The sequence below is a fragment of the Cucumis melo genome, chromosome 2 (genome assembly GCF_025177605.1).
Source record: "Cucumis melo cultivar AY chromosome 2, USDA_Cmelo_AY_1.0, whole genome shotgun sequence".
NCBI lineage: Eukaryota > Viridiplantae > Streptophyta > Magnoliopsida > Cucurbitales > Cucurbitaceae > Cucumis > Cucumis melo.
Window position 1 is genome coordinate 2,494,419 of NC_066858.1, and position 14,824 is coordinate 2,509,242.

General features: G+C 35.7%; 1 protein-coding gene across 1 annotated transcript; it reads left to right on the plus strand.

Moving 5' to 3' along the window:
• Positions 1 to 850: 850 nt before the first annotated feature.
• On the plus strand, positions 851 to 14,678 carry LOC103492361 (protein CTR9 homolog). The gene is made up of 24 exons (XM_008452692.3): positions 851 to 1,209; positions 4,908 to 4,974; positions 5,143 to 5,337; positions 5,516 to 5,616; positions 6,345 to 6,398; positions 6,565 to 6,681; positions 6,781 to 6,844; positions 6,952 to 7,166; positions 7,238 to 7,322; positions 8,056 to 8,156; positions 8,274 to 8,366; positions 9,328 to 9,396; positions 9,525 to 9,617; positions 9,729 to 9,995; positions 10,077 to 10,157; positions 10,241 to 10,399; positions 10,643 to 10,738; positions 11,540 to 11,641; positions 11,743 to 11,850; positions 11,968 to 12,192; positions 12,570 to 12,836; positions 12,936 to 13,007; positions 13,536 to 13,853; positions 14,081 to 14,678. The coding sequence occupies exons 1-24, from the start codon at positions 1,069 to 1,071 to the stop codon at positions 14,222 to 14,224; spliced, it is 3,234 nt and encodes a 1,077-aa protein (XP_008450914.1). The 5' UTR covers positions 851 to 1,068; the 3' UTR covers positions 14,225 to 14,678.
• Positions 14,679 to 14,824: the final 146 nt, after the last annotated feature.

Below are 14,824 nucleotides of genomic sequence, written 5' to 3' on the forward strand. Positions count from 1 at the left end.
TTTATCTATAAATAGAGACTGGACCTTTAATCGAAGTTATGAAGAATTGAAGACTCAAGTTATCTTCTGAAAGATCGAAGACTTTGAATATCAAACTTTCATTGAATTATATCAAACTTTCGTTGAATTATATAAAACTTTCCTTGAATTCTATAAAACTTTCCTTGAATTCTATAGGACTTTCCTTGAAGAATTCTATAGGACTTTCCTTGAATTCTAGAGGATTGAAGCTTGAATTGACTTGTTACAACTTCTCAAATATCGAAGACCACGAAGTTTTAAATTTTATTTTTTTGTATTCGAGAGAAATAATCAGAATAAATATTAGAGATTGTATTTTTTTTGTATTCGAGAGAAAGAATCATAGTAAATATTAGAGATTGTATCCACAACACCATATATCAATCAATATTCAATTTCACGAATTAAATTTCTCCTAAAATCTCGTGTGAATATAGAAAAAATGATAGTTTTTTTTGTCAAGTATGCTATATTTAAAAATTATATTTTAAAGGATAACTATCGATTTATTTAGCATTCAGTGATAGATCAAGATTTGTTACTACATGCTTCGTTAGTAGTGATAGACTTTAACATTTGCTATATTTACATTTTTTTTTTAATATTATTATATACTTAGTTATTTTAAATATAATTGATATATTTACAATTATATGTATAGAATATTTAAACGCAAATATTAATTATACCATACATTTAAATTTCAAACCTTTCGTATCGTAAAAAAACAATATCCGTGATTCAAACGACCTTTTTAGGGTCGAAAGAAATAGCTTCATACTCTCAATATTTGGTTTATTTTGTAAATAAGAATAATGGATAGAGTTATTTTTCAGAATAACGCTAAAAGGAAAAAACACCGAAATGCGAACTTGCCCTTCTCCTCCTCTTTATTCTTCTTCTCCTTCTTCAATTTCTATTGATTTACATTTCTCGTTGCTCCGGTAGAAGAGAGACGGTCAAAAGCTCGACGTTTTCCGGTGAACGATCCTCGGCTTTGCTTCCTCTCCTCCGACTGCTTTGCCTTTTCGTTTTGAAGGATAGAGCATGGCTTGTGTGTACATACCGGTACAGAACTCGGAGGAGGAGGTCAGGGTAGCTCTCGATCAACTCCCTAGGGACGCTTCCGACATTCTCGACATACTTAAAGCGGAGCAAGCGCCGTTAGATCTTTGGCTAATCATCGCGGTTCGTTCTACTCTCTATAACTACAATGCGACGTATCTCGATTTCAGCTCCTCTCATTTGGTCATCTTGTGTGACGCCCAATCATGTACTCAGAATTGGGTTTGTTTTTTTGTTACGAATACCTATCTTGAAGCTTTTGAGTGATATGCGTAATGAGTGAAGTTGATGTAGTATTGTGATTGTGTCTTACTAATAATTACTAACCTTCGAGGCGGCGACCGAATTCTATATGTGTTCATGCTCTTTTTCTTTTTTGAGATATTTTAATGTAAGGAGCTTCTTTTAAGCTGTTGACTATGCGAGTGGAACTGAAACCATCTTGTTTTTGAACTTCAATTTCGGTATGGATGTAAAGATTGATTGATGGAGTGCTTTGGATTTACAATTGAGTAACAGTGCAAACTAGATTTTCATAAGATACGATTTCACTAACTTAGTATGCAAAACAGATTGTGATTATATAATAAAGGACTTAGAGGAACTGAGTCTAATCCATGGTAGCCACCTATCTTCTTCTTCATTTTTTGTATTTTATATTAATTTTTATAATTTAATTGATAAAGTAAAATTAGAAAAGGACAAGCATGTAGATTACAAAGACCCATTGGAGTGAGAAGTAAGAAAAGTAAGACTGCAATCACTTTGGGTTGAGTTTACACCAAAAAAAATAGCAATGTAAGTAAGATGTGAAAGAAAGGAAGAGAATTTCATAGCTTTCTCTTCAAAGATGGATAGGTTTCATTCAAGCCAAATGTGCCAAAAGAAAGCTTTAAAGTGGAAAGTCCATAGGACATCTTTTTCCTTTATGAATGGGTGACCAACGATGAGTGAGTGTATAAGGATAAGAGGGTCATTGGAGAAGACCATGTGATAGTTGAATGCCTCCAAAATATTTGATAAAAATGCACGATCACATTCACAAGTGATGAAGAGCACAAGAACTGGATTCTTGACCTTGTTTATATTCATTAGGGGCTATTCTTTGTAACACACCTTCGAAGGGTGAGTTTTCTCCTTGTGGTATCTCCCAGTCCATTTTGCCGGGAGGCTTTGATTTTTTAATTTTAAGGTCACTCAGGCCAAGCCCCCTTCAATTATAGGAAGTTTAATCTTCCACCACTTCAAAGGGTGTAAGATTTGAAGAGCACAAGAACTGTATTTCTTTTCCACACAAAATTTCCATAAAGCTTTTCAAGATTATCCGCAACTTTGGATGAAATCTTAAAAAGGGAGAAATAGATCATGGGAAGATTTTGTTTGACCTAGTTGGTTGTGTCAGAGTTAATTGTCCCCCTTTTGAGTTATGTGTACCACCTCGACCTTTAAATCCTCTCTACTTTTTCAGCAAAAGATTCCCAAAATGGCACCAAGAATGGCTTTCCAGTTTCCATTGAGAGGGAAGATCAAATATGTAGAGGGCCCCCAGCAACCTTGTATCCAAAGTCAAAACAATCTAACAAGTATCCAATTTTGATTTCACGTGGTTTATACCAAGATTTGAGGCATCTTCAAAGGTGTGAATGGTATTTACTAGAAGAGATACCTTGTATTTTCTTAGAGAGGAGAAAAGAATCTTGTCATTGGCAGACTGCAATTGATCGATGGATAGGCCCTTACTCCCAATTCTAAAACCCTCGACAACACTATTTTCAGCCTCTTGAGATAGTGTCCTTTTTAGACAACTAATAACCAGAATAAATAGAAAGGGGATAGAGGGTCACCTTGATGAAGACCTCTTGTGTCGCTGATTTTTCATCTTGGTCTAACATTAACTATAGTGGAAACATTTGCCAGGGAGATACAACATTTGATCCACTTCCTCCATTTGTGCCTAAAACCTTTGACAGTCATCAAGCTATCAAGGAAATTTCAGTTGACTGTTTTAAAAGGCTTTTCAACGTTGAGCTTTATAACCATAACTTCTCATTTGTTTTGCGCACGTCACAATCAACCTCTTTTTAGCACCTTAGTACTTTCCTTAGCACCAAAATGCAAGAGAGTTAAGTAGAATGTTTTGTGAGATTAGTTGAGTTATGCACAAGTAGGGTCATATGCTTATAAATATAAAGAAAATTTGGTGACTTGTGAGCTTGGAGACGAGCTTAGCTCTGGGTGATACAATGTGTAGAACCATTTTCTATTCAAATAAAATATTTCTTTTTGGCCAAGGGTTATTCTTGATTTGATGTTATCTTCTTGGGCGACATATCAGAGGGCTTACTACAAATGCAGAAGGGTTAGGGAAGATGTTCTCTGAGGTTAGTTGAGGTACGCACAAGCTAACTTGTACACTCATAAATATAAAAAATCTCGGTGACTTGCGAGCTTGGAGATGAGCTTAGCTCTTCATGGTACAATGTCTAGAAACATTTCCTATTCAAATATGTGTATGTATATATATATATATGTATGTATGTATGTATGTATACATGCATACATACTTATATGTATATATCATATATATGCCAAAGGTTATTCTAGATATGATGTAGTCTTCTTAGCCGACACATCAGAGTGTTTACTACAAACTTCATGTCCGAGGTTTTCTATGACCACTTGAATCTGTTATGCATGTTTTGTGGATATCTGTTTGTCTAGTTTTTCTGGCTTTCTTCATGTGCGACCTTGGCCTTATTTTTGTCTTGGAATATAGATGGTTGATTACACTATTATTGAGAACACCGACAAGCATTGGCCTTGTATCAATATCATTAGTTGGCCTAGTGGTATATTGTTCTTTGAGCCCCCTATAGACCTAATTTCAAGCCCCAAATTTTACATATTTTTTAGACTATTTTTACTAAACTATAAATCCCCCGTCAGCAAAATTTCTGCATCCGCCACGGATTGAGAAGGTGCTTCTAAATTTTGCTTTCTATGAGATATTATTTAGTTATTTTGTCCAGCTAGTTCTTTTTCCTTTTTCTTCTTTCTTTCTTTTTAAAATGAAGCTTGGCTTGGGAGAAGCAATAAAATTTTTAGATAGGCGGAGAGGTTGTGTGTCAAGGTCTTGGAGGTAGTTTGGTTTAATTCTCCTTTCTATTTCATAAAAAAATTGCTTCTATGTAGGCATCGAGCACTATGCCTTTCAGTAACTATCAGTTTAGTTACGACCTTACTTGAACAGGATCTATTCTAGGTTGTATATCTGTGTCCTTGAGTTCTAAGTAACTATGAGTTTAGTTTGATTTTATTGGAATGAAGGTCTTTTTTGTAGTTTGTTGGAAGTCTCCCTTTTTTTGGTGGGTTGGTTTTTGTATGCCCTTGGCTCCTTGTACATTCTTTCTTTTCTTTCAATGTAAGCTCAATTCATTACCAAGGAAAAAAAATCACTTGAATCTGCAGCCTAGGCGATGTTATACACTTTACACTTCTAGATTGTTCATTGGGTTCAGTTCCATATTTATTAAGTGGTGGGTTCTTTTTCCCAAGCATTTAATTTTTATTTAAAACCAATGCCCATCATTTTCTCCACCTCTGGTTTGTGCTGTCCCAACGATGATTGGCTACAATGAGACAATTGCTATTTCAAGATCAATTATAACGACCATCAAACTTAGATGTCCATGCCTTTTGTGACAAACTATTCTTTTCAAATATGTTATTTCTGAGTATATATTCCTTGTGGTTGCTTTTAGCATGTATTACATTACATCCATGTCTGAGTTTCCATGTATAATTTTGTTTACACGCTCCAGAGGGAATACTTCAAGCAAGGAAAACTAGAACAATTCCGCCAAATTCTGGAGGAAGGGTCCAGTCCAGGTATTGGCTTCTTTTCAAATGTTAGACTTTTGGTTTTTTTTTTTTTTTTTATTTCTAGTAACTGTAATGCTTTAATCAGTTGAGGCTACTTTGAGCAGAACAAAGAAGCTCACAGCCTAAAAGTTTTCTAATCTTAACTCAACATTTGTAATTTTGTTATTGTTGCAGAAATTGATGAATACTATGCTGATGTTAGATATGAAAGAATTGCAATCTTAAATGCCTTGGGTGCTTACTACAGCTATCTTGGAAAAATTGAGACAAAACAACGAGAAAAAGAAGAACATTTCATTTTGGCTACACAATATTACAACAAAGCATCCAGAATTGATATGCATGAACCTTCAACTTGGGTTGGAAAAGGTAAACTCTTCTAGTTAAAATTTTGTTTTAAGTTTAATCATATGCTATGACATTGAAATTAAACTCAAATGTTAACCTTTTGCTATCTGTTTTAAGCTGCTTGTGATCTTCCTTTGATTTTTCTTTTCAATGATTATTGGAAGCATGCTTGGAACTATAATGCCTGAAATGTTCACAGGTCAGCTTTTATTGACCAAAGGGGAAGTAGAACAGGCATTTGCTGCATTCAAGATTGTTTTAGATGGAGATCGTGACAATGTTCCTGCCCTTCTAGGACAAGTACGTGCAAAATCTTTCACCTGACTCATCAGTTAACTGGTCTTTGGTAACTCTAGATCATGGAAAAGGAGTCACCTAGAAGATGATAACCTTTTTCATCCCTTGATTATAAATTATTTTTTTCAATAGTCCCCAAAAGACAATTTTTACTTTTATTTCAGCGCTAATTTTTTATACATTCCCTTGTATGTGGAATGCATTTGCATGCCTATTTTATCTGATATTTGAAAATAGTTAAATGTTAATTGCCTTAGAATATGCTGTACTAGATCTTATGAACCTTTTCAAAGTTTGCAACTCTCATTGAATTTATCTATTCTATCTTATGTACCTGATGGGTCATGTGCTTCACCCTCGTCTCAGCAATGTGGTGTAAAATTGTTTTTGCTGCTTCATACTTAAGTTTGCCAGAACCATCATGGGTTGACCTAGTGGTAAAAAGGGCAATATGTAACTAAGAGGTCATGGGTTCGATCTATGGTGGCCACACCTGCCTAGGAATTAATTTTCTACGGGTTTTTTTACACCAAAATGTGTATGGTCATGCGGGTTGTCCCGTGAGATTAGTCGAGGTGCGCGTAAGCTTGCTCGGACACTCATGGGTATAAAAAAAAGAAAAATTTAAGTTTGCCAGTCACTTAGTTAAGGTCTGATCCAATTCTTAAAACAAGACTGAAGGAATATGTTTTTGTTGATCTCTCCCCTTAACAACTTCGGCATATCTTCAGGCATGTGTTGAATTCAACCGTGGACATTATTCTGAATCATTAGAGCTATACAAGGTTAGTTGCCTTACATGTCTACACATTAAGTGAATTTTAATCCACTTTGTAATCTTTTCTGCTCAGTAGGGGCCAACTTGCCCGCTTCGTTGATTACTTAGGAAGGTACAATTATCTCAAACCAATTTGATGATGCCTTTGGTCTTATAACCTCAATTTTCAACAGAGGGCCTTGCAAGTGTATCCTGATTGCCCTGCTGCTGTAAGACTTGGCATAGGCCTTTGCCGCTACCAATTGAAACAATATGGAAAAGCTCAGCAAGCATTTGAGAGAGTGTTACAGGCTAGTGATATTAACTTTTTTGATCATCATTTAAAGTAATGTGAAGGTACCTTCTTGAAGTTGATATTGGCTTAATATTTCTTAATTTTACACTTGCAGTTGGATCCAGAAAATGTTGAGGCTCTTGTTGCTCTAGCAATCATTGATCTGAACACGAATGAAGGTAGGTTTCATCATGCTTCCTTTCCTTTTCATGGAAATTATTTTTAACAGGTCATATTTTCTGATACGTTTGAGTAATTCCATTGTGGTGTATATCCACCATGGCAGCTGGTCGAATCAGAAATGGAATGGAAAAGATGCAGAGGGCATTTGAAATATACCCTTTTTGTGCAATGGCTCTGAATTACTTGGCTAATCACTTTTTCTTTACTGGTCAACACTTTTTGGTGGAGCAATTGACTGAAACTGCACTTGCCATTACCAACCATGGACCTACAAAGTCTCATTCTTTTTATAATCTTGCTCGATCTTACCACAGCAAGGTATGATAGCCTTCTTGATCTCATAACGTTAAGAGGGAGAAGACTGCTATACTGATGGCAAATGTCTGTAGGGAGACTATGAAAAAGCTGGCTTGTACTACATGGCATCTGCTAAGGAAGCTAATAAACCCCGCGAGTTTGTATTTCCTTATTATGGTAAGTTTGTTTTCCAATTCTTTTCTTTCTGCCTTTGGCTTCATGATATATCTCTTTTTGGATTGTTTGAGATTTTGGGAACATTAGGATTGTTTGAGTTTCCTTTTTGGGAATGTTAGGATTGTTTGAGTTTAGTAATGCCAAATCTTTTTAATATTTTCTTCAGACCATTTCCTCCTCTTCCTTGCAAACTTTTAGGTTCTGTAACAGTCCACTGTTTTTGAAGCTCTAATCTATTAGCTATCTTGACAACTGTTTAAACAAGGGTGCGTAGGCAATGAGTTCTCCATTCTTTGAAGTAGCAAAAAGATTTGTACCAGTAAAACACATATTTCTCTACAACATTTTTTTGCAAAAGCTTTGATTCTTAACATTTCAACGATCTTATTATTCATAACACTTTATTTTTCAATGTGTAATAAACTATTTATATTTTCTATTGTGGGCACTTCATGCCCCCAGTCCCAAGGCTTTTGCACTGTTGTAATCATAACCCTGAAGTGTACTCTTTAGATGACTAGGTTTGCTTCTTGTTTGAAGTACTTATTTTCTATTTTCCCTTGTATTTAGTTTACTAAAGATGTACTTAGAAATTATGGCCTTTTCAATTGCATAGGGTTGGTTGATATAAGGGAGTTTTATTGAAGTGATACCGGCATCAATAGCTTGCCTAATGTTACCATGTTGATTTGTGGTTAAATTCATTAGTTCTGGTATTTTGTTTATTTGGTAGGTTTGGGTCAGGTTCAACTGAAGATGGGAGATCTTAGAAGTGCATTATCAAATTTTGAGAAGGTTTTGGAGGTTTATCCTGACAACTGTGAGACATTGAAAGTGAGTTGAATCAAAAAGACATTTAGATATGTGTTTAGTTACTTGCATGCCCTAGGTTTTTGAATTTCTAGCCTTCAATACTTTGTTCCATTAGTTGAGTTAATGTTTTTGATGTAGGTACTCGGTCATATTTATGTTCAGCTTGGACAGGCTGAGAAGGCCCAGGAGTCTTTAAGGAAAGCTACAAAAATTGATCCACGTGATGCACAGGTAGATCTTTAGTTGGGGGAATCAAGAGGCTTTATCATGTTTTGATGTTGCAAGTTGGCATCTCCCACTCTTAATGTTGGACTTGTTTATTTGATTCCCGATTATTTCTTTCTAAGTTTTGGTGGCATTTCACGGTTGATCATATTATTTGACTAATGATTATCAGATTACTTGTCTTACTTGAAAGCATTAGCAAGAATTGCTTTAGTAAGGATGATAGTTGATTTGGAGCTTTGTCTTCCTAGTAAGGTTGATAGTTGGATGTTGGAAGGGCTCAACACTAGAGATTTTAGTCCGAAAGGAAACATCTTGTGGAGATGTGCTACCCGATCCCTTTTGTGGTGCATTTGGAACGAGAGGAATAGTAGAATATTTGAAGACAACTATAATTCTTTTGATTCTTTTTGGACTGTGTTGCAACACCTAGCTTTTTGGTGGAGTACGAATTACACCGAACACTTTTGTAATTACAGCCTTTCTATGATTTTCAACAATTGGAAGACCCTTATTCTTTAGTTTCTTTTGGGAAGGGCCCTCTTGTCCCTTGCCCTTAGGTTGTTCTCATTTGTTCTATGAATATATATGTTTCTTATTGAACAAAAGAATTGCTTTTGTAACTAACAAATTTTCTATAATCTATCAGCTGAAATGATGGCAATAAATAATTAGGTCCAGTGGACATTAGGCCGGGTGGCACATTCAACATTAAAATTTAAACTTCCTGAAGTTTTTATTTTGTTTGCTTAGGAGATTTTTCTTCTAATTATTTATATATATATATTTTGGGGGGGGGGGGGGGGATAAAGCTGTATGTCGCATCACACCCGTTCTCCAGTTATTTTTCTGTTCAGTTTCTTTACAAAAAATTGGAACTGGAATATTTTGTTCTACATTTTAAGTTATTGTGACTACTGTTTAGTTTTATCTATGTAATGTAATGTGGAATTAAATTGCATGGCAGGCTTTCTTAGATCTCGGAGAATTGCTGATTTCAACTGATGAAGGCGCTGCTTTGGATGCCTTCAAAACTGTAAGGACTTTTATTTATTTATTTATTTTGCAATTAGATTCTTCATATGATTGACAATTACTTCCTAACCTCTTATTTCTTATTGCCTTTAATCTAATGATTTGTTTTGGGGTTGAGTATTATAACAGGCTAGCATTTTGTTAAGAAAGGGAGGTCAAGAAGTCCCAATTGAAGTGCTCAACAATCTTGGGGTTCTTCACTTTGAAAGAGAAGAGTTTGAGGTGGGCATGGTTTGATGTTGAGTTTATAATTGATTGCATTGAAAATCATTCAACGTCAAGTTATGAAGTGCTTCCTCTTCAATTTACTTTCTTACTTCCTATTCTTGTCAGCTTGCTGAGCGAATTTTCAAGGAGGCTTTAGGTGATGGAATTTGGCTAGATTTTATTGATGGTAAAGTGAGATGCCCTGCTATTGAAGCAAGTGCGTCTGTTCTTCAATACAAGAACGTGGAATTATTTTATCAACTGGAGAGGGAAGGCCGTGCAATTGTACTACCATGGAAGAAAGTCACAAGTCTATTTAACCTTGCTCGATTACTAGAGCAATTGCATAGAATTGAAGTTTCAAGTGTACTCTACAGGTTGATTTTGTTTAAGGTATGTGCTAGTGCTATATTAGTAGCTCTTTGGTGGTTCAATATTGCACTTCGCTTTTAACATCTGGTTTCCTTGTTACAGTATCCAGACTATGTAGACGCTTATTTGAGGCTTGCATCCATTGCAAAAGCTAGAAATTATGTTCAATTAAGCATTGAATTGGTCTGTTAACTCTTCTGGCATATCTACTTCTATTTCTGTCTTGAAATTAATATTTTATTGTCAATAATGTGCTCCTTTCATAGGTTAATGATGCTCTGAAGGTGAATGACAAGTGCTCAAATGCCTTGTCTATGCTAGGTGAGCTTGAGTTAAAAAATGATGACTGGGTTAGGGCAAAAGAAACTTTCCGAGCTGCCGGTGAAGCTACCGATGGAAAGGATTCTTATGCCACTCTTTCTCTGGTGAGTTACTTTTCGTTGTGCACATTTATTTTAGTTGTCAAATATTACTATCTTGTTTCTAAGAAAGGACTTCCAATGTGCCATGTTTCTGGGAGTCGCGTATTTGCATCCCACATTGTATTGGGTTATATAAAGCTCCTAGAGTGTTATTGGTGTTTTCGAGTTACTTTTACCATTGTCCTCTTTATTTTCCATTGAAACATCATTATAATTTTCCTTGTTTTTTCTTTTAACATTGGCCAGGGGAACTGGAACTACTTTGCTGCTCTTCGAAATGAGAAAAGAAATCCCAAGTTGGAGGCTACTCATTTGGAAAAATCCAAGGAACTATATACGAGGGTATCTTTTCAATTCTCTGTCTTCCCTTTTATCCTCCATCTGGCTCTTTATTTTGTTAATCAAGTCCAAATGGTTTATTCATTATCCATGTATGGTCGAATGTTTCTGATTAAGTTTAAACTACTTTGATCATCAAAGTTGACGGAATGAAGTTCACTCATCTTACATTATTAACTGGAACCTTTATGATTAAAGGACACCTTTATTGTGCTTGTTTTGGACGATGATGAATGTATTCCTTTCTATTAAAAGGAGTGTTTGCTCCATTTGCCTTCTAGAGAGAAAGGCCATTTTTTGTGGCTTGCTGGTGTGTGCAGGGTGGTTTGGGATATTTGGGTGGAGAGGAATGGTTGAGTGTTTAGAGAGAGGGAAAGTGACCCTTGTGAGGTTTAGTCTTTGACAAGATTTCATGTCTTCGTTTGGGCTTCTGTTTTGAAGCTTTTTTGTAATTATACTCTAGGAAACATTTCCCTTGCTTGGAACTCCTTTTAGTTGGGGTGTTTTGGTGGGCTGCTTGTTTTTTTGTATTCTTTCATTTTTTTCTCAATGAAAGCCATTGTTTCACTAAAAAATAATAATAAAATAAAATAGGTGAAGTTCTAAAACATTTTTTTTTTTGCTGTATGTGAGGGTTTTTTTTTTATTCAATGCCTTAGTTTGAAGGGATAAAGAACAAATATTTGTGGACTCCAATATTGTAACTCAGTGGTGCCTTTGTGCAATATTTTCCTCATTGCAATTTCGGATTCCAGTATTTGATCGTGCAGTTTAATGGTCGGTATTTGGTCTTTAATTGAGCAGGTTCTGGTACAACATCCAGCTAATTTGTATGCTGCTAATGGCGCTGGGGTAATCTTGGCTGAAAAAGGTCAATTTGATGTTTCAAAAGATATTTTCACACAAGTGAGCACTCGTATTATTATTTCATACTAGAACCTTATAGGACCTGTATGTTTTAAAATTATGGCCATTAGCACCTATTGCTAACTTTTTAGCTGGTGTAGGTTCAAGAAGCTGCAAGTGGCAACATTTTTGTTCAGATGCCAGATGTGTGGATCAATTTGGCACATGTCTATTTTGCTCAAGGAAATTTTTCATTAGCTGTTAAAATGGTATGCATTTATACCTTGTTCACTTAGTTGAATTGTAGGTGTCCTGTCCCCATCTTACTAATGAAAAATCCTTGTCATTATTATATCCATGAATCAATGCCTAATGTTATCTTGCAGTATCAAAATTGCTTGCGGAAGTTTTATTACAATACGGATTATCAAATTCTTCTATATCTAGCTCGTACGTATTATGAAGCTGAGCAGTGGCAAGACTGCAAAAAGACTCTACTAAGAGCTATCCACTTGGCACCTTCAAATTACACTTTAAGATTTGATGCTGGTGTAGCAATGCAGAAGTTTTCAGCTTCAACACTACAAAAGACAAAAAGGACAGCAGATGAGGTGTTTTCTCTATATTTTGGCTTAAATTTTTATTGCTGTTGCATATCTATGGAGGATTTTTTTATCTTGATAAGGAGGTCTGAATTCATTAATAAGTTATCCTGGAAATATGCTCGTCATCCCTCAAGTTTTTGCTTTGTTCTGAGATGCTATATTATTAATAAGTTATCCTGGAAATATTTATCTTGATAAGGAGCTCCTATTGTCTAAGGTATAATTAAGTTGTAAAGCCATGTAAATTATGAATTTGTCAACTGTAAAGGGTTACAAATTATGTTACTCCATTATGCTGCCTTAATCTTTGACCCCTCATGTTCACTCCTTTTGCCTGGCTGTTGCATTATTTCATATTTTTTGGCCCTATTGAAATGTATTAGGTTCGCTCAACGGTAGCGGAGCTGGAAAATGCTGTTCGTGTTTTTAGTCAGTTATCTGCTGCTTCCAACCTCCACTTTCATGGCTTTGATGAGAAGAAGATTGATACTCATGTTGGTTATTGTAAGCACTTACTGGAGGCTGCAGGAGTTCACCTCAAAGCGGCAGAACATGAAGAGCAGCAGATCCGTCAAAGACAAGAACTTGCACGCCAGGTTGCATTGGCAGAGGATGCCCGTCGTAAGGCAGATGAGCAAAGGAAATTTCAAGTGCGAATTGTTCTACTTCATTAGTTATATTCATTTCTTTTTCAAAAACATATTTATTTATTGTGAATGATGAATTTTTGTCTGATATAACTATAACAGTTGGAGAGGAGAAAACTGGAAGATGAGGAAAAAAGGATGATGCAACAGGAGCAGCATTTTAAACGTGTGAAGGTAGTTGTTTTGTATTATATTGTTCCTTTGATTCTTTGATGTATATTATTAGAGAACTTAAGAGTTTGAAAAGGAATTTATTTTGAGTAACTGCATTGTATTAGTAAGCGAAGGTATTGAAGGAATTGCTTTAAAAAAACTCTTCATTTATTTATACATCATGGCAGGCAGGAGTTTATGTTTCAATGTTCAAACACAGTTTAGTAGTTTAGAGGGAAAGTTGAAGCATTTCACCTTTTCTATGGTGTAATATTTTAGAAAAATTCCTTCTATTTATTTTGATGCATAATTCGCATTAGAGCACTGCTCTATGGTTTAGTTTGCATATATGCACTACACTTGGGTAGTTCTGAGTAATGCTACACCTTTTGTCAAAAGAAGTGGATGTGATATTCTGTTGCATATTATTTGGATGACTATTTTAACCTTTAGTGCTTTTATTTCAAATGATGTTTTTCCTTCTTGGGTGATTAAGATATTTAACTGGAAACTCAAAGCTTAAAAGTATCTCATCTAAACTTTCTCCAGGAGCAATGGAAGAGCACCACACCTGCTAAACGAAGAGAGAGGTCAGAGATTGATGATGATGAAGCTGGTAATAGTGAGAAGAGGAGAAGGAAAGGAGGAAAGAGGAGAAAGAAGGACAGGAAGGGGAAATCGCATTATGAGACAGAGGAGGCCGACAATGATATGATGGATGATCAAGAACTATACAATGAAGACAATAATATAGGTTATAGGGAGTCGAGGAGCCAAGTGAATGATCAGGTCGATGATTTTGAAGGGAATGATCAGGATGCTCTTGCTGAAGCTGGGCTCGAAGATTCTGACGCTGAGGATGAAGCGGTAATATCTACTTACTACCCCTAGAGAAAATATTAGCATCTCTGACCCTTGACACCGCCTCTTCCTGCTGCACCTATTTTTTCTTTAAATTATTTTGCGTCTAGGTTGGGGCAATAATGGTGTCTGATATTATTTGCTATGAAGTTTTAATAAAAATGGTGTTCTAGGTATTTGTTGGATTAGTTTGGTTTGAGTCATTTAGTAAATTTTGGCTTTTGAAATTGCAGGGTGCACCTTCGTCCAATGCTGCCAGACGAAGAGCCACATGGTCAGATTCTGAAGAGGATGAGCCTATAGATACACAGCGAGAGTCAAGACTTCAAAGAGAAAACTCCGCAGGACTTGAGGATAGTGATGGAGAAATCAGATGAGATGGCAATAATTTAAACTGGATGCGATCATTGACTCTCAAACTTGGTTCAGGAGTTTAATAGATAACCCAATTGGGTCCTACCAGCTGCCCTTAAAGTTAAGGTGAACGGCAGCAACTTGACGGATCATTACAGCTGCATTGGCTGCTTCTGCTGCCTAGCATCCAAGGCACCAATGTCTTGACTAAGCCATTTGTGATGTTACGGTCAAAAGAAAAGTAAATTTTAGAAGATCTCTTTCTCCCTTGATGTGCACCTCAACTTAGTGAATTTGTTCTGTATTTATGTAGTTAGTGGTTCTATAAGAACTGGAAATTAGATAGAGAGATGGACCGACGACTTGCATTCTGGACTAACACGTGTAGAGTAATGAAATTGTATTTCTTGTTTATTATTGTAATATTTACCGTTGGTTAATTAGTAGAAAAAAGAGATGGATTTTGTTTTTCTGTAACAGGTTATTAAAGATTTTCGAAGGTTGCCTTGACTCCCAACTTAAATCTTTATTTATTTGCTAATAAATGCAACTGAAGCCAATCTTATCTTAGCCTTATTGTTGGAGACTTCAGGGAAGCGTCGTTTTATGTGCCGACAACACCA

Coding starts and splice junctions, on each gene's coding strand:
- LOC103492361 (XM_008452692.3), top strand. CDS start 1,069: ATGGCTTGTGTGTACATACCGGTACAGAACTCGGAGGAGGAGGTCAGG. Junction 10,400..10,642: donor CTTATGCCACTCTTTCTCTG/GTGAGTTACTTT, acceptor AACATTGGCCAG/GGGAACTGGAACTACTTTGC. Junction 13,008..13,535: donor AGCATTTTAAACGTGTGAAG/GTAGTTGTTTTG, acceptor AACTTTCTCCAG/GAGCAATGGAAGAGCACCAC.